Source organism: Lygodium microphyllum, chromosome 23 (assembly GCF_053477565.2).
Source record: "Lygodium microphyllum isolate KBCC chromosome 23, Lygodium_microphyllum_v1.1.10, whole genome shotgun sequence".
NCBI classification, from domain to species: Eukaryota; Viridiplantae; Streptophyta; class Polypodiopsida; order Schizaeales; family Lygodiaceae; genus Lygodium; species Lygodium microphyllum.
In genome coordinates, this window is record NC_141157.1 from 93,490,209 (window position 1) to 93,509,042 (window position 18,834).

Genomic DNA, 18,834 nt, shown 5'->3' on the forward strand with positions numbered 1-18,834 from the left:
CCCATCTCTTGGCCTCCACCATCTGATGGTATATCTGGTTAGCAGGCCTCTTCTCGAAATCATCCGAGATCACAGACTTCCAGTCATGCCATGGATACAATGGCTGTAGCACTAGTAAAGGAGAGAACCTATGAAGTTTGACCTGTATGGATGATCAGTTGTCACAATATCCACGGGGGGTACTTGAAAGTGTTGACAAATACATTGAAAAGAGAAAAGATGGGATTGCCTTATGAGACTGGCAGGCACTATCTTGCAATGTGTCAGTCAAGTTATGCAGCTTGGCCTACTGATAAGATTTCAAGCTAAATACTTGAATAAGATGGGCCAAATGCTGCTCCAGTGACAGCAGAAAATCATCATCTGGGGAGTCCAGGAGCAAGGAATGGACCAAGGCCAATAAGTCTCTGCTGCATGTCGACATCGGCGACAAAGAGAGGCATAATGAATCCCATACTGCCGAGCAACCCGCTGCACATTAGAGAGCAGGCGTGCAAATGAAGCCAAGCCCTCAGAGGCGAAGTCCAATAAGAATCTCTCAATCAATTGCTGCATATAGCCCTGAAAAATTGGATGCTTCAAATAAGAGGAGTTGAAGCATAAAGGGAGCCTATCCAGCAACTGCATAAAAGGTGCAATAGGTTGTGCCCGCATCTCAAGCTGGAGGGGGAAATGGTCCGACAACGCATATTGCTGCAAGACCTTCATCTCCCGCATCTCGGGAAGAAAATCATCCACCTGCATGATATACATTCTGTCCAACCATGACCAAGTGGTTGCGTATTGTGCGGAATGAAAAGTAAAACCTGAAACAGAAGGGTGAAGCCACGACCAAAGATCTTGCTTAAGTACGTGCAAAGCAAAGGAGTTCCACACCCGGCTTTCCGGCGTATCCATTACCGAATGCCCTGAAGTAGACTGAGAAGAGTCAACACACATATTGAAATCTCCCATCAAAAACCCCCTGCGGCCAAGTGACATGGAGCCCTGCAAAGTCGACCATAGATCCCGTCGGGATGCGGGATCATTCGGAGCATAGAGTCCCAGCAACCATAAAATCTCTCCTTCAAATAAGACTTCGATTACCAGAAAGCGGCCCTGCACATCATTTTTAACAAGAACAGGCTGGTATTTCTCATGGACAATCATCAGCACGCCCGAATAGTGCGTAGCATGTGTTCCTGCATAAAACAGACGGAATCCATGACAATCCACAACTTTTCCTGCTTCATTGTGACTTTTGTGCTCCACTGCACACAATACATTCCACTGGTTCTCATGCAAGACAGTCCACATGGTATGTTGCTTATGGCGAGAGCAAATGCCTCGCACATTCCACATGGCTATCTTCATATATTTTCAAAAAAGGAAGTCAGGAACGAGGCGCCTGTTGCCTCGATTGCACCTTTTCCGCGAGAGCATCCAGGACACTCTCATCCAGAAAATCAGCCAATACTGCAAACGAATTCGGGCGACCTGCTTTAGAGGTAGAAGGAAAATCCACTGCCTTGGGAGTGGGGCGGGGATAACGCCGATCCCAAGGTGTAATCACATTACCTTTTGCATCAAACGCTAGCTTAGCAGGTGGGCCCTTGGGGCCATCGGAATAGACTTTCCTTGAAGACGGATTACGGGGGGCAGACGGGGCCATAGTACGCGCAGCTTGCTGTGAGGTGACCATGTCTTTCCTGCGCGTATACGTGCGCACGGAATCCTGGGAAGCATTAGGCTCAGGATCCGCCAGGCCTGCATCCAACTTTTTACCTTTTTTTTGTCATGCCTCAATCCAGTCAGTGCTAGGGGAATCCAAACCCCGGACCTGTTGTTTGCCTTTATCCATGACAGTAGGTGGCTGAAGGGTCTCCTGTGTCGGGGCATCAAGCACCATGTCATCCTTGGGCAGCACAACTTGCGCCTCCTCAGAAGACGGTTGCTGTTCTGGGCATTCGGCCGTAAAATGCCCTAATTTACAACATGAAAAGCAGTGTCCGGCAAAGTTGCCCCATTTCAGGCGAAAATGCAAAGGATGCATGCCAGAACAATTGAGGCGAAGCCACGCAGGCCTTTTCCTGGCCGTATCCCATAACATGCATAAACGGTTTCGGTTCATAGCCCTGAGGCTTGGGGGAACCAACATTGTTCCCACAACCGCCATCACATCCTTTAACAATGGCCAATAGATCGCTGGACAATTTTCCACTTCCACCCACACCGGGCATTCTCGTTGAAGCAGACGTTGGAAGTCAGCCATAGGGCGCCATGGTACAACATGGACCAAGCGGCGATCAAAGAATAGTGGCAACCTGGACAGGAGCTCAGCTCGATGCGTTTCCGATTTCAACAGCACCTCATAAAAGCCGCGAGGTCCAAGGAAGATCTCCTCAACACACTCCCCTTGCAATAAATGGTGCATCCACTGGCGAATATGTGAGAGCACTGGGATCCTGTCGGTAAAGAAAAGTATAACTGCACGGTCATAAAACACCGAGAAGGACCGCAAGACTGATTTTGGGTCCATGGTGGCTTCCAGCACATCATCCGTACCCGCATCAGAGAAAGTTTCATTATTATGCTGGACATAATCGCCAAGCAGAGTATTTGCAAAGTCCAGCAAATGCTCCCAGTCAATTTCCTGCGAATCCACAGGTTCAGAGGCAACCTGCGCATAGGAACGTTCTTGAGGACCCATTGGCTCGTCAGAAGTATGCTTGGAGCATTTGCCTGCAAGCGGCAGTTCAGAACCCGGAGGCGGCTCCTCCGTGCATGGCATCATATTCTCCGGCTCCTCTGTATTGGAATCAGGGCCAAGGGCTGCCACCGTCCGGTCTAGAAAATCCATATCCAGGCCAGCCATACTGCTGTCTTCTCGCTTTCGCTCGCTCCCTCACTCTCTCTCTTTCTCTCTCTGTGCAAGTCTCGCAGACCTGCAGAATCAGGGAACCACCCGGCTGCAGCAACAGGATTGCAACGGGGCTCCTGTGGAGAGCAGGACAGACACACGCAGATGAACCGGGGCGCACGGGAACGGGGCAGACACCAGTGAGGCTTCAACGCGGCTGCAACAGTCTTCCACGTTGACGCAGAGCAGCCGACCACAAACGGAGTGCTCTGCACCGGGCAAACGTCGACAGGGCAGGCGTCAAGGGGTCAGGCACAGGCCAGGCGTCGAGGGGGCAGCTTGGAAGGGCGCTGCGCGCTGGCGCAGAACCAGTGACCAGCGGCGGATCTGGCGCAGATTAGGGCGACGGCAGGGGGCGCGATACACAGGCTAGCACAGATTAGGGCAACGGCAAGGGGCACGATACACGGGCTGCAGAAGCACACGAAAAACACAACGTGGAGGGGCAAGAGCCGAATCCGGGTTGACGCACTGCCCTAGACGAGCAGAACGAGCAGGGAAAAGTGCCGCAGCAGGAACGTCCCGTCGCAGCCTGTTCCGCCATCGCTCCTCGCCATCACGCCGTTCTCTCTCTCTCTCTCTCTCTCTCTCTCTCTCTCTCGGGTTGAAGATTCAAAGTGTTAAGACAAGCCACAAGCCAATCATGAGTCCATGCAAAGTTCAAATTTGATACATTATCAACTCTTGCAAATCACAATCAAATTTCAGCCCTATCCTCAATTCCAAGGTAATCACCCATTTATATTGTCTAATTTCAAGGAAAATTGGGGTAATTGGGGCATTTGGAAAAATTCAAGGCAATTTGGAGCTATGGGGGTAATCGAGTCAATTTTAGGACACTTTCATCAATTTGGAGCATTGACGGGTATTGGGGCAATTAGAGGGACATTTGGGGCCTTTGGGAATTTGCATTTTTGGGCCGTTTAGAGCAATTTGGGCAATTTGTAGCATTGGGGAGCTATAGGGGAAATTTGGGTCATGTAGTGCATATTTAGGGCACTTAAGACATGTCTTGTCTCCTTTGTTCCTGTTTCCCAACCTTGGATGTTTCCCCTGTTTCAAGGGGTTGTGTTTCTGTTTCCGTTCATTGTTCCAGGTAACTATGCTTCTAATGACCACTGTAGGAGGATTTCTAGTAGAAAGTAGTGCCTTGGCTGCAAAATGTTTTGCTCTAAGTAATCTTGAACTCTAGTGTATCGTTGGCTTTGGTGGAAGCAACTGAAAATCGTTCGATGATGTTACGAATCGCGTGGTGGGGGACTTACTTGAGCTACTGTGCCAAACACACACCGTATAAGCTCACTTAAGAACACAAGGAGAGAGATGGAGGCCAAAAGGTGTTCTTGCTGATTTTTTCATCTTCTTTCACCCACAATATAATGTACACAAAGTATAGATAAGATACAACATAAAGGAAAGTTGCTTACTAAGTCAAACAGTGCATAAATGACTATACTAATCTATTGGTGCTATAAGTATGCTAGCTGTAGATAGGTGTAACAACCAAATATAATAAGTGGTAAGTTAGTGGCCATACGAGGATCATAGTGACCACTGATGTGCTAAGTGTAGACTTGCGGACCCATCTAACGAGGCGGTCCATCATTAATATCCGCACGTTTTGAGCTTGCCATCTTAACACTCCCTCTCAAGATTATATCTCTGCAACTCCAAGTAAGCTTTGAAATTTTCGAAGATTCTCTAGATTCCACTCCTTTGTGAATATAGTAGGGTCTTCTATCTCATCCCCAACATCAATACTCAATTTCACATTTTGCTCTAATGGCATTGAAAGAGGCTTACATGCTGTCATACTATACTTGGATGGCATATCCAAGCCCACCTGCCTTTGGGATAGCCATATACCATCATTACATATGATCACCTCAATACCAAGAAATTACCTCAGCTCACACAAATTCTTCATCTCAAACTTCTTTTTCAAAAGGCCCTTGACTTCAACAATCCCATTGTCACTGTCACTTGTAATAATCAAGTCATTCACATAGATGACTATGATGACCAAGCGTGCATCTCCCTTTCTCACTTAAAGTGAGTGATAAGCATCAGAAACATAAAAGCCAATGTTAACAAAATACTCTCCGATCTTGTCAAACTATGCTTTAGGTGCTTGCTTCAAACGAGAGCGTCTTCTTTAACTTGCACACATACGTGGGTTGCTCTAAATCCTCATAACTTGTTGCTTACAGGGGACACCTACTAGGAATCATGGGATATGGACTATCATTTGCAACTTTAGAATAAGCCCATTTCATTCCGGTGAAAAAGAAAATAAGGTTGATCATATGGCATGATTGTTTTGTAGCATATCTTTAAGTATCATGGTATACTAGAGTTATTCATCAGTGATCGAGACCGTCGAATGAGCATTTAATTTTGGAAGGGGTTGCTTGAGAATATGGATACCACACTAAAATTCTCATTATCTTTCCATCCGTAGACAGATGATTAGTTTGAGAAAGTAAATTCTAGTGTTAAATCTTTTGAGGTGCTATGTTTTTTACCACAAGACACAGTAGAAGCAGTATTTGCCCTTGGTTGAGTTTGCTTACAACAGCACAGTGCATAGTTCCACTAGCAAAGCTCCATTTGAGATGGTTAAGAGTGGTAATAAGGTACCATCTATCTTGTAAACTAAGGATAAGATCTTTGAGGTTGATTGTTATGTGGAAAACTTGGATGTAGCCTATGCAAAGATAAGGTATGCACTTCAGAAATCACAAAAAAAGCAAATGAGGACTGCTGATCTCTATAGATGTGCTTTGTAGTTTACTGAAGGCGATTATGTATTGCTACATTTTGAAAAGGTAAGGTTGAAAAGGATGAAAGGAAGAGAGAGACTATATCGAAAGTTGAGTATGAGATGCTATTGGTCCTTCCAGGTGTTGGAAAAGACTAGCGATGTGGCATATTAGTTAAAATTACCTCCACATTAACAGATACATAATGCCTTTCTTGTTAGTTTGTGGAGGCATTTCCGTGATGATGTGCCAAAGGATATGTCTGCTGAAATTCAACCTGAGGTTGAGGAGCTAGATGAGATTTTGGTACCCGAGAAAATTTTGGCACATAAGGAAAGAAAGGTTAAAGGTAAAGTTTCCAAGAGATACTTGGTGAAATTTCAAAATTATATACCAATGGATGCAAAATGGATGAAAGAGGATGACTTGGCACGTTTGATGAAAGAGGATGACTTGGCAAACTATCCTTAGTTATTGTAGCTTTATCTAGATGCCTTGCAGTTAGAGTCGACTTCAATTTGGACTCAGTTAGGTTCAGCAGAGCAGGGATCTGGAGCATTGCTTGATGCTCAAGGGAAAGGTAGCACTTTCACTCTGGCAGATGTGGACAACTCTCGTATGTAGTGGATCTTGGATGTATTCAGCATGCATCCAAGGTACTCTACTGACAACATGTTTGCCATGAGGTCACTATTTAGTGTACTAGTCACTGTGAGATATATGCAAATGAGTATGAGTTTCACTTGGACATTGAAACTATACCTTTGCATCAATTTATGATCCATTGGACGTGACCTTTTGCCTCAGTTTTAAGATCAAATTCTGATAAGTTTCAGTCCAGTTTTTGATAATTTTAAGAACCGTTTATGGTCACTTTTGGGATCAGTTTGTATCAATTTTTGCATTAGTTATTGATCAGTTTTTGAAATCAATTTGTGATCAGTTTGAGGTCACATTTGCAGTAATATGTGATCAGTTCACAAATCAACAAGTGATCAGTTTATGCTCAGTTTTTAGTGGTTTTTAGTTGGTTCCATGGACAATAGCATGTTAGTAAATGCCATTGATAGTTTCAGCCATGGTTTATGCTAAGAATATACTTTACTATGGTTTTAAGTCAGAATGATTGAGAAATTTTAAGTTATGGATGTATCCAATGGTTTGTAGCAATAGTTTTGGATTGTTTTTCAGATTTATGTCATGATAATGTTGGCTGGTCATTTCCAGCAAAGTTTGGGACATGTAGCATGTTTGGACAACAATGGCCAATGTTGTGACTATGATGCCTTATGGAAATTCTAGTGCAGTATGCTTTTCCTTTGGCACAATGCAGTGCAATTGAGGACGATTGTAGGGATTTCAAGGGGGAGGTCTATCACGGGGACGTAAAATTTTGAGATGCTTTAATCTTGCTGATATCATTTGACCAAGTTATTAATCAAATGAGCAAGGTTGTTTAGCATATGTGATGCACATGGAAGTTATTTCATGGTAACAAGCCAAGGACCCTGAGGATGCAATGGGTGTCAAAGGCAAAAGTTGTGATAATTTATGCCAGTTGGGCTTTGGGGGTCAGTTGGTGTCAGTTTTGACCCTAGGACAGCTATTTAGCCAATAAGTATTAATGGTGATACTAGGGACTTGCATTAATCAATTAATTAATGCCAGCTAAGTGTCAATAGAGGTTAGGGATCACTCCACATTGCAAATGGCCTAGGCAATTTAATTATGGATAGGTACACCTAATTTTGGACAAGGTTAGAAGGGTTGAAATTAAATTTCAGGATAATTTAAATTTGAAAATTAATCTAATGGTTGAATAATGTTGGAAAATGAGTTTAGAAGGTTGCCACTTGGCAGAAATGTCCACGCAAGACTAAAAAACGTTTTTGGGAGGTTGAAGTGATGAATTCAGTTCATTCAGGATGAGGGAGAGAGAGAGAACATACTACCGGTCTGATTTTCATGCAGTGGGTAACCTCCTAAGGTTGGAGAAGTAGTAATCAGTCCATCTGATGTAGGCGACAACAATTTTTGAGTCTACAAGAGTTGGCAACAGTAGTAGCTGATGGCTGGCAATAGCAATTTCTGGCATCTCTAGCAGTAGGCGATAGCTCCTAGGGCAATTTCTGACAAGTAACAGCCAATCTAAAGGGTTTCTCCGTGAAGAATTCCTGGACTTTCTCTCTTTGACATTCTCTCACCTTCTCTAGCTTTTGCTCAGTCATTTTCAGCATTTCCTAGCCATATGTAGTAGATCACAACTATATTTGGTGGACAATAGGAGGATTTCTGCTGCTGTTAACCCTAATTTTTTGCAGAAATCTGGGTTTGACAACCACCTCATGATCCATGCCAATAAGAGAAGGCATCGTACACTTATTTTAGCACCTGCAAATTGTGAAATTGTTAGGGAATTCAAATAGCAGCCCATTCATTGTAAATTAGGGTAGCATTTGGCCAGTTTGTGATTCCAGTTGTGCAAGTTGCAGGTGAAAAAGTCAAGGGCAAATGGTCGGAATGGCTTACTGATTGTTATTACAACAAGGGGCTTTTGGAACAACAAAGGAGATTGTGGAATCTCAGCTTGTACTCATTCCATTAGCAATCAAAGTTTAAGAAATACCGAAAGGGGTGCTAGTTTTGGTGCCAACAGGGTGTCCAATGTCCAAGATTATTAAGGCAATGTGTACATTTCAGTTTATGCTCAGTTATTACTTGCTATAATGCTTGATCAGGTTCCGAGTAGGAAGGTTGGTATCACCAACAGTCACAATGCCTTTCCTTTTTTATTCCTCAGTAAAAATAAAGAATAAATATGACAATGATGGGTCGTTGGCACTTGCAGTGTACAAGTATGCGGGGCCTGGTACATAACTACAAATGCTATGTTAGGTCTAATGGCTATCATGGCATACATCAAGCTACTGAGTGTGGATATATATGGAATCTTGGTTATCTCGGCCTTTTTGTCATCTGATTGGGGACAATTTACTTGATCGACTTTCACATGGGAAGGTAAAGGGGTGCCATTGGGCTAACCACCCTACAAATGGGATCACTCAAGTATCGTATGAATGCACTCCTTTTGCGACAAGTAGAGGAGTCCCTTAGAGCAGTTGCATGTAATGCATATACCAAGTATGTGAGAAGCATGTCCCATGTTCTTCATCTCAAAGCTTCTCTTGAGCTAAATCTTTAAAGCATCTAGCTCATCATGAGTACTCCCAAAAATCAACATATCATCAGCATATAATATCACAATGATAACACTACTATTATGGGTCCTTTTTGTGGAAAGACACAGGTCCCTAGCATTGTGGATATAGGACTGTGATTACATGAAAGCATCAAACTTATGATACCAATCCCTAGTTACCTGCTTAAACCATAAAGACTTATTCTTAACTTGCACACTAGGTATTCCTTGCACTTTTCCATAAACCCCTTTGATTGTTGTATATAGATGTCCTCGTGTAGGTCCCCATGTAGAAAAGCCATCTTAATATCCATCTAGTAAAAGTCCAAATCCAGATGTGCAAATTAGGCCAAAACTAAGCAAAGGATAGTCATCTTGATCACAGGAGAGAAAATCTCATCAAAGTCAATGTCCTTCTTTTGTTTAAAATGCATTCAACCAATTGAGCCTTATATGTTGGCTTGGGGCGACCAAGAGTATTCTTCAACTTATACACCCACTTACATGGCAATGCATATTTGGCATTGGGTAAAAGAATCAAATTCCAAGTATGATTCTTTTGCAATGAGTCAAACTAAAACTACATAGCCCTTTTCTAAGTGGAATTGTCACCTTTGCCTAAAGCCTCCTTATAAGTAAAAGGTTTATTAGAATCTATCACCATCACATAACGCATAGAAGGGTCATATTGATCAAGAGGACGTGAGCCTGTAATAGAGCATCGAAAAATTGGTTGTGGAGCTGATATATCTTGTTCTCTGTGTCCATCATTAATGCACTCTTGCACAACAGGTTGATCTTGGGCCATTGGAGCATCAATAGCAACTACATGCTATCTAATTGATGCCTACTGCACGATAATAAAAGGCTCCTCCTAAAAGATCACTATGCGCATCTCAATCATTTGCTCAGGTTGCTTATGTATCTTTTCCTCATAAAACATAACATCATGGCTACGGATAACTTTTCAAGCCTGTGGTTCCCAAAGACGATATTTGGCTCACCTGCATTAGCATATCCAAGAAAGATGCATTTCACAAACTTTGGATCTAACTTGTTGTGCTGTCTTTAGGAATATGGCAGAATGCCTCATATCTAAAAGACTTGCAAGCGTGTATACGAGGGAGGTTTAATAGACCGTATCTCCTCAGTGACCCTACTACCAAGAGCAGTGCATGGGGATCTATTAATCATCTTCTAAATGGTTATAATCATGTACTTTGCAACACCATTTTAGGGTGTGGTGTAAGGGGCAGTTAACTGATGCTTAATGCCTCGATCATCGCAAAATTGTTCAAAAGCATGTTGGATATGCTAATCTCCATTATCAAATCGTGGGCGTTTTAATCTATGCTCAAATTGGTTCTCGACCAAAGCAACAAAGTGTTGAAAAGTGGCTAAAACCTTGGACTTTTACTTCAAAGGATAGGCCTAGACTTTATGCAAAAAGTCATCAATAAACATTGCAAAGTACTTAGCACCATCCAAGGATTGATAGGGCATGGGACCACAAAAATTTCAGATGAATAAGAGCTAGGGGCTCATCCATGCGCGTAGAACCAAACTTCTGATGGGTGTTACATGTCAGCTTGCCATATAAACAATGATTACAAGAACTGAAACATGAATAATCCAAGGGTAAGAGATTTGGAAATGAGTCAAAACTTTCATTCCTTTGAGTAATATGTGCCCAAGGCACCGATATCACAAAGATACATGAGGGAGATCAGTACTAGCCAATACATGATTAGTGGATCCAAAACAAGAAAAAGATAAAGACCAATAATCTTGGCACCTCTATAAAAAATGAGGTCGCCACGGGTGATTTTCCATGTAGAATCACCAGAAGAAAGATGATCCCAACATCACCCAACTAGCCTGCAGGGATAAGGCTTTTGGGCAAAGACGGCACATGATGTGCATTATGCGGAACAAAGGAAGTATAAGTGAAAAATTGCAAACATATATCACCGATGCGAGCAATATCACATACATGATAATCTATCAGGTAAGTATAGAATCAATTGCGATGCGAGGTCATGTGTAAGAAAGCACGCGAATCTAGTAACCAATATTGAGAGAATGAAGACTGACCATTAGTCGATTGTGTGGCACCAAGTGAAGAAGCAACCAAAATATAATCATTTGAATTGTACTCCAATGTATTATTCTCCTCAATCTTGACAGTGGACTTAGTAATACACTAATTATCAGATGTCTTAGTATTATCTTGGACTTTCCCGCCAATCTTGGTGTATCTTCTGGCATTGTGGTCGTATATGTCCCTACTACCCACAATAATGACAAATAAGAGAAGACTCAGAACCGCGGAATTTATTGTAACCCTATCCATGAGGTCTAGACTTAGACTTATTTTGCTGTGTATCTCTACTAGGCACAGGGCTGAATCAATGTTTTTCCTATTCACTTTCTGGGTAAGTATGCTTTTATATGTGAGCATTTAAAACCATCCTTAGGAGCATTAGTGCTAATAGCAGTACAGAATATATCCCAAGTCCGAAAACATAGACTTCATGTTATCATCAAAGATGATTTTCTGCAATGTAAGTTGGCTATAAATAGAGTGAAGCTTACTCGAATGAGTAGACATCGGAGTGCCTTTCTACATACGAAGGTCGACAAGTTTCTTGAGCTAGTGTAATTGTGAAGCAAGGCTTTGCTTATCATAAAGATCACAATTTTGCTCCCATAACTACCATACACTACTTTTAGTCTCAATGACATTAAAATATACTTGCTTAGGCAAAGACAAAATGATAGTGGACTTGCATAGCTCATCAAGGTCATCCCAAGTGTGAGCATCCATATCTTCGGGCTTTATGCCTTTGCATTTCAATGATCTAACCTACTTCTTTTGCACCAGTTATTGCCATCCAACTTATCAATGTTAAAGATGAATGCAATAGGAGGGAATGGGCTGCTGTAACAATAGTAAATTAGTACAAAATTGACCAAAAAATGGGTGCAACAGGAGGAGAACAACTCAATGTATTGGTACTATAAAGTAGAAGCACTAGTTCTTGATACAAGTCATTTCCTCTCAGTAAGATAGCTTAAAGCTGAATTTCAGTAATGCTGTCCCTAAAACTGCAGTAAATAATGAGGCAACTGTATACAAATGTCTAAAAACAGAGTGCTCCTATTGCCACGGAAGTTTTGATAGCAAAAAGAGTTACAATGCAACTAGCAATATCCAAATAAGAGCATGCAACTCCAAGTATCAAATACTATCGAATAATCCAAAAGTGTCAAATATAAATGCATCCCAACCACGGAGTAACCATGTACATAAGCTAAAAAACCGTGAGATCTACCAAGTTGCAACCAACTCACTGCTCATGAACAGTGAAGCTCAGTATATAATGAAAGCATGCATCCATGACTAACAATTTGTTTGACATGAGGAAGTACTAGAGAACATAATATCAAAAAAAGATTAGCCCACAATGGTCAATGATTGCAAGGACAATGTCTATATAAACTAGTAATCATAAAGAGAGATCCCATGGGCTCCAAAGGCCAAGCTCTGCAGTGAAAAATTAAAAATACTCCCATTGGAAGCAAACCAAAGTGTTGGAGAGCAAAGCAAGCTCAATGCATATACATCATAACATTTGGAAACCCAATAATGTCAAGTAGTATATTTGGGAGGATATAAATGACATAAATATCCAAGCATGTAATAAGTGGTAAAGCACTAACCAACCTTTGGCAAATATGAATGTAAAGGAGCTCAAAATGAAAGCTCAAAACTCAAACAAGAGCATATCCAGCATAACCAGCAATGGTAAGCATGTAGATGAGCCAAGAGCATTCTCGAGTGGTATGAAAGAGTTTATTTCATTGATATTCAATACATTGCTTGCTGTCCACTGTTTATGACAGCAATAATCCTTTCAATGGCTGAGCAAAGCAAGCTCTAATTGATTCGTGGAGCCTTCCCAAGAGTTAACACATCATCCAGGATTTAGTGCATAAGCATCAAAGAAGCATAAACATTCAAGAGTTTGCTGCCCCAAACTGTGAACAACATGTCTATCCACAAGAGTGAATCAATGGCTAATCATCTCTACCCAAATAATGCCTGAAACGGAGTCCAATATGTCCGAAAGAGCCCCCAAAGGCTGGGTAAAGCAATGGAGATGGAGATTGAAGTAACTATTAGGTATAGGAGCAGAAGGGAAGCCCCCTAAAATTGTGCTGAAAATTGTGAGGGACTGCTCTTGGGTTCTCTCTTGCTATGCCTGATGTCTTTGGGTACTCTAGCATGGATTTAAGTTCTCTTGGAAGCTGACAAGAAAGCAGGGAAGGTGGGGAAGCTAATGCGTACCTCAAAGGGATGAAGACTTGGCTGCTATGGAAGCTCAGTTGAAGCTGTCTTTCCCAAGCTGAAGTAGAACAGTGGAAGCTCCTTAAATGCCTGCTCTAAGACTAGTTGAGAGAGAGAGAGAGAGAGAGAGAGAGAGAGAGAGGGAGAGAGAAGCACAAACAGAAGTAAGAGAATAATTGCTATGGAGATTTGAACTGAAGAGAGCAAGAGCGGTATGTGGGAACAACAATCACAATGTGTGACCTGCCTTCCCTTTATTATTCTATAGTAAAGAATAGAGAATAAACATAACAGTGATGGGTGGCTGCCACCCTATGTAGTGTACAGGTGTGCGGGTACAAAGCACAAGATAAGTATAGGCGCCTAGGCATAGACAGCCTGTAAACCCTAACATTTGTACTTGGATCCTCTTGCAAAGTATCATATATTGGCTATGATATAATTACGATAAGTTCCATATTCCAAAAAGGACTCTTGATTTATGGTTGGCAACACCCAAAGAATGTTGGACGTATGAAATGCTTACTAGCTATTTGAGAATGCTTTTGGTTTATGCATTAATCTTACGAAGCTAAAACAATTTGAAGATGTTGCTGGTTAATGCATTAATCATCCACAATACTATGGGGGAACCTTCAAGTACAAAGAGAGGCAGCTATTCATGGTAGCATGTTTCATCATAAGGGCCATCATATGTAGATGGGAGTTTTCTTTACCAGTCCTACAAGAGGCCTTTGGAATGTACATACATGGCCAGAATCTGTTTTGTTTGAAATGGCTAAAAATCATTGCCTTTTTTGAAGATTGGTAATTCTCCACAGCATCATAATACTTGTGAGAATATGATTAGGTCAGAGAAATGTTGGCAAAGGGACATGATGAATGTGTGTGGAGAGGGAAGCAGGGAGGGAGAGCAATTTCATGTGTATGTTTGTACAATATATTTTATCTAAACAAGTGCAGTGTTCATGATATTGTTCACTTATGAGCTGCATCGGCGTCACGCTTGTGGTTCAGCTTCGCCTCAAATAACTGCAATGTAAGTTCATGATGATCGATTCATAGATCGAGGTGCTTTCTTTGAGAAACGATTGTCAACATAACAATAAGCTGTTTTAGATTTTTCTCTTAACATCTGTTCAAAGTTTCCAAATTTAAAACTTTGCTATTTGGAAAGTAACATTGAATAGGTTTGAATACAGGACTGCGGATCCAGGGATTGTCCATTCCAATATTCTAAGAGAACTTCCAAGTTGGCTGTCTTGCTGTGTCAATTTCATTCTCAAAATTACGGGCCTGATGCAGTCGCCAACATCTGGGTGCAAGTCTGTCATTGATGCAGCTATGGCTCCAAATGTATTGTTTCTTTCAGCCCTTTGAAGGGTAGCATAGAATTTCATGATTTCAGAGTAACACTTCTAATTATTAAAAGGAAATTCTCTTCAAAATATTATGGTGCTGTAGACAGGTGATGAAATGGAAGTCTGTTCCTCCTTGTGATTAACCTCAGTTGACCAATTAAATTCTGCATCATCAGTTTGGAACATGTTTCAAAGAGCCTGCAGATCACAAAGACACACTCTTGCCATCCCAAACATCACTCCATCTCCTTTCTCTTTCAGTGGTGTGAAATCATCATCAAATGCTCAATCCTGAAGCCAAATAACCTGGTTTAGGGATGAGTCTCACCTTCTCTATCGAAGGCACCCTTCCACTTAGAAGTCCTGGGCCCAGGATATCATGCCATGAACTTCTTCTCCCAAAGGACCATATAACCGCTTGATGATCCTCCCAATTCTGCTCCAACAGGTCTTTCAAGAGGAAAACAGAACTTACACTGAGTGAGGTCATCCACTTCTGCACTTGCCTCTTATACTCTCTCTTCAAGCCAGTTGAAGTGCTTCTTCACAAAGGTTACGCCTTTCGTAGACTCTTTGTGGCCCAATGTACAGCCCCAACTGAGATCCTAAAGACGACACCTTTAAGATCTTAAACTCTTTGTAGTCCATTGTACGAGGAGTTGAATCCCAGTAAAGCATTGATTATTGGCTTTTGTCTCTGCTGATGACTGCACCATATACATCATAGTGATGATAGACCTTCATAAGCACATCATCATAAAAGGACTTCTAGGCTGGTCTTTTTTTTTTGTTGGTAATGCAAATCATAATTATATCAATGTGGGTAAATAAATATTTACATCATGCCTCAGGATGTTTAAAGAGTTTATTCACAATTATTTTGACGATATGATTTGTACTAGTTTTCTATGGATTTTTAAGGATTCACAACAAGACAACCTAGTCATTTGCTGACACATTCTGTCAATATGGTGCAGGGTGTATCTGGTAAGTACTTCTTCGGAGGAAATGGGCACACTCTATCTTCTTCAACCATGTCGTATAATCAAGCACTAGCAAAAGATGTATGGGATAGATCTATCATGTTGTTCAAATATGTGTTGGCTCATCACAAGGTAGTACTGCCAGAATGGCAAGAGTGATGCAATCATGTAAGAAACTTCAACTACCGATGACATGGTAAGGTATTGATAAGACAAGACAAACCCTATTCCTTATTTAGTTACAGATGCCCAATCATGGTAAGGTATTGATAAGACAAGACAGCCCTATTCCTTATTTAGTTACAAATGCCCAATCATGGTAAGGTATTGATAAGACAAGACAACCCTATTCCCAGTGTGTTAGCCAAATTATGATTGATTGCGTCGTCAACCCACAGATAAAAGGCCACTAACGTAATGAGTAAAGTCAGTAAAGCTGTATGCTTATCGTGGGTCGCCATGGCATTGTTGGGCCTTTGTGCGGTCCTGTCACACATCGTATCTGTACGTCTGGTAAGCAGTTAGATTGAGTGATGATGCCCAGATGACTGGTGCTTGGTAATGTTTATATGCTGCCGTTATGAGCACTCATTTGAATATCAATTACATTGTTTAATACGTAGGATATATGCAAAGGTGTAGCTATTTTCGCTACTTATATTTGAATACACATTATGAACATGCATGAGGGCACATAGTTCTGCATATATATATTCTTGTGCATTGATAACCATTTGTGCATGTGTACGCACAGGTGCACACACACAAAGTATGTATAGACATACATATTCTTATGCAATGTGAAAAAGATGGGCAAGCCATGTTACATGAAGAAAAAGCACCAAAAGGAGAGAGAAGTATAACATGAAATTATGTGAGAAGAAACATGTGTCAACCCATGAAGCATGAGCCACTAATGTTGGTAATTAGCTCTAAGGATTAGATTTTATTAGTTTTTTATTGTGCAAATTGTGGTACATATTCATTCTAGGCAAATGAGCTTAAATGTGGAGAACCTTGAAAGAATAGGTCTTTCAAGTTCTTGATTTTGACCTGGTGTGTCTCAATATTGCGGCATTGTTGCCAAGACTCCATGATTGTCATGCACTTGTAGGTGTGCCTTGATCTTGACCACATTGGTGAAATAGGGAGAGCAACAATTAGTGGTGTCAGGGTTGGACTTTATTTCCCTTATAGTCTCCATGATTCTCTATTTAAAATGAGCATAAGGTTGCATAACCTTGAGGAGATAGAAAAATGCTCTCTAGAATCAACATCGCATTGGAAACTATTGGGATAACACATTGAACTATTCAATGACATTGTAGATTGTTCAAGGTGACATTGTTAAAATTAGGATTTCCAAGCCAAGATGAAAAATCACATCCCAAACCTCCCTAATCAACTTGGGTTCATATCAAGAGGCTTAAATAGCTAAATTGTGAGAAACATAAGGGTCTTAGCCTTTGGGTGTCCACAATTTTAGGGATGAGGGTCAAAATTTCACTTTGACATTATAGTGAATTCTTCATTATGACATTTTAGTATTAACGAATGCAATATCACAATGGGCATTCGCTACAAGACATGACCAAAATATTAAATATTCTAAGTGACCAAATGCCCCTAACTAGCAAACATAGAGCACTAAGTGTTAACCCAAGTATTGCGTGGATCTATCTAAAATGTGTAACACTCCTTTTATAAATTATGTAATCTTTGCACTTGAAGTATATCCAAAACAAACACAAGGCATGAGTGGTACATGTGCTATTGTGGAAAAAAGGTTGCTATGAGAAGTAAGGGATACCACTAAGACGCTCCATGAAGTTGGAGGTACTCTCTTGCTCAAGTGGTTTGGCATAGAGATGAAGTGTTTAGAGATGTTGAAATGAAAAAGCTTTGATATCGTAGCTAGAGTGGTAATTGCCAACTAGAAAACCACAAGCAAAAGAAAATGAGATGGAAAACATTAAAAATTGATATCTAATGTTGAGTGGCTAGTATTTTTAAGGATTACTACATAGACATTATCCAAACACGTCTTCAATAGTAATCAAAAAGCGAAGCCAATGCTAGATGGCAATGATCTTATTTGACCTTACGACTTTAAAGGAGCAAGCGAAAATCCTAGTAGTGGCCAAGTATAATGATAACTATAGGTCGTGTGGGATGATCTGTATAGCTCTGTAGACATCATTTGACCTTTCTCACACTAAGTGTATTGAAATTTTTTGACCTTGCATTGTTTTTTTCTATTGACCTCATTGAGTAAATTGATCACAACATTAATACTCATAAGATCACTTGCAGTTATAGAGTTACCAATGGCTATCCTAAAAGTATCCTAACTTCTACGTAAGGTGACCAACAAAAACATAGCCTTAACAAATCATGAAAAGTGATCTTTTGTGATGTTAAGTGGCTAAATGTAGTAGTGAACTCACTGAGAAGACAGCTCTCAATATTAGTATTCTTAAAATTATCTATAGGTGCAGAGTTGCAATACTTATCTTGAAAATATTCCAACTCTCAAAAAAAGGTGACTATCTAGAACATAGCCTTACTTGAATAATGAAAAGTGATGTTAACTAGCTCAAAATAATATTGAAACTCATTGAGAGGCCTAGACATAGAAGTCCTCTTTTTCATGTGGAGATCAATGAATTTTCTAAACAATAAACTTATAAAGCAACATATTCCCTCATACAACTTATAAAACTTCTTCCATATACTAAGTGCACCACCTATCATGTCTTTCATGTTACTCTAAAAACACTAAGAGTTTCAACATGATAGTGAAATATGTCGACTCATCAATTTTTCCTTATACATTTGCATCCATGCCCTTAGGCTTAGCACCATAGCCTTTGATTGGCTTTATCCAGTTCTTCTAAACCAATACATATACATTTGCTCTTTCTAGTAAGAAAATTTGGTATCATCCAATTTTCGAAAGTAAATAAAGAAGCTATATTTTTTGCAATGTGTCTTGTACACCACAATACCAAGATATGCAAGTGGCCCACAAAGAGTGAGGTGCACTTATAGATCTTTGTGATGAAACTTGGGTCCTCGATCTTTTTGATGAAACTTCACTCTTTGTGCACCTCACTCCAAGCATGAGCTTGGATAAATGCTTTTTAATAGTGAATATATGATGGGATGCAAGGTAGAAGCTATGGAGTGCAAGAGGGTTGAGAGAGACAAGCACAGAAGGGAGTATAGTGGGTATTATGAATGGTGCTTTGTTATGTTTACGTATTTATAAATGGGGGC

At 40.8% G+C, this 18,834-nt stretch overlaps 1 protein-coding gene across 5 annotated transcripts in view; it reads left to right on the forward strand.

The window, feature by feature from the left end:
• LOC148016470 (uncharacterized) overlaps positions 1–16,278 on the forward strand; it is a 201,062-nt gene extending 184,784 nt beyond the window's left edge. For 2 of the 5 annotated variants that reach the window (XM_087664333.1, XM_087664334.1), the window contains exons 8-10: positions 14,229–14,250; positions 14,414–14,567; positions 15,550–16,278. In XM_087664333.1, the coding sequence (XP_087520459.1) occupies positions 14,229–14,250; positions 14,414–14,567; positions 15,550–15,714 (341 nt within the window). In that variant the 3' untranslated portion in view covers positions 15,715–16,278. Of the gene's footprint in view, positions 1–14,174; positions 14,251–14,413; positions 14,568–15,549 lie in introns of all 5 variants that reach the window. The other 3 variants (XM_087664331.1, XM_087664330.1, XM_087664332.1) reach the window with 3 other exon arrangements.
• The last annotated feature ends 2,556 nt before the right edge of the window (positions 16,279–18,834 follow it).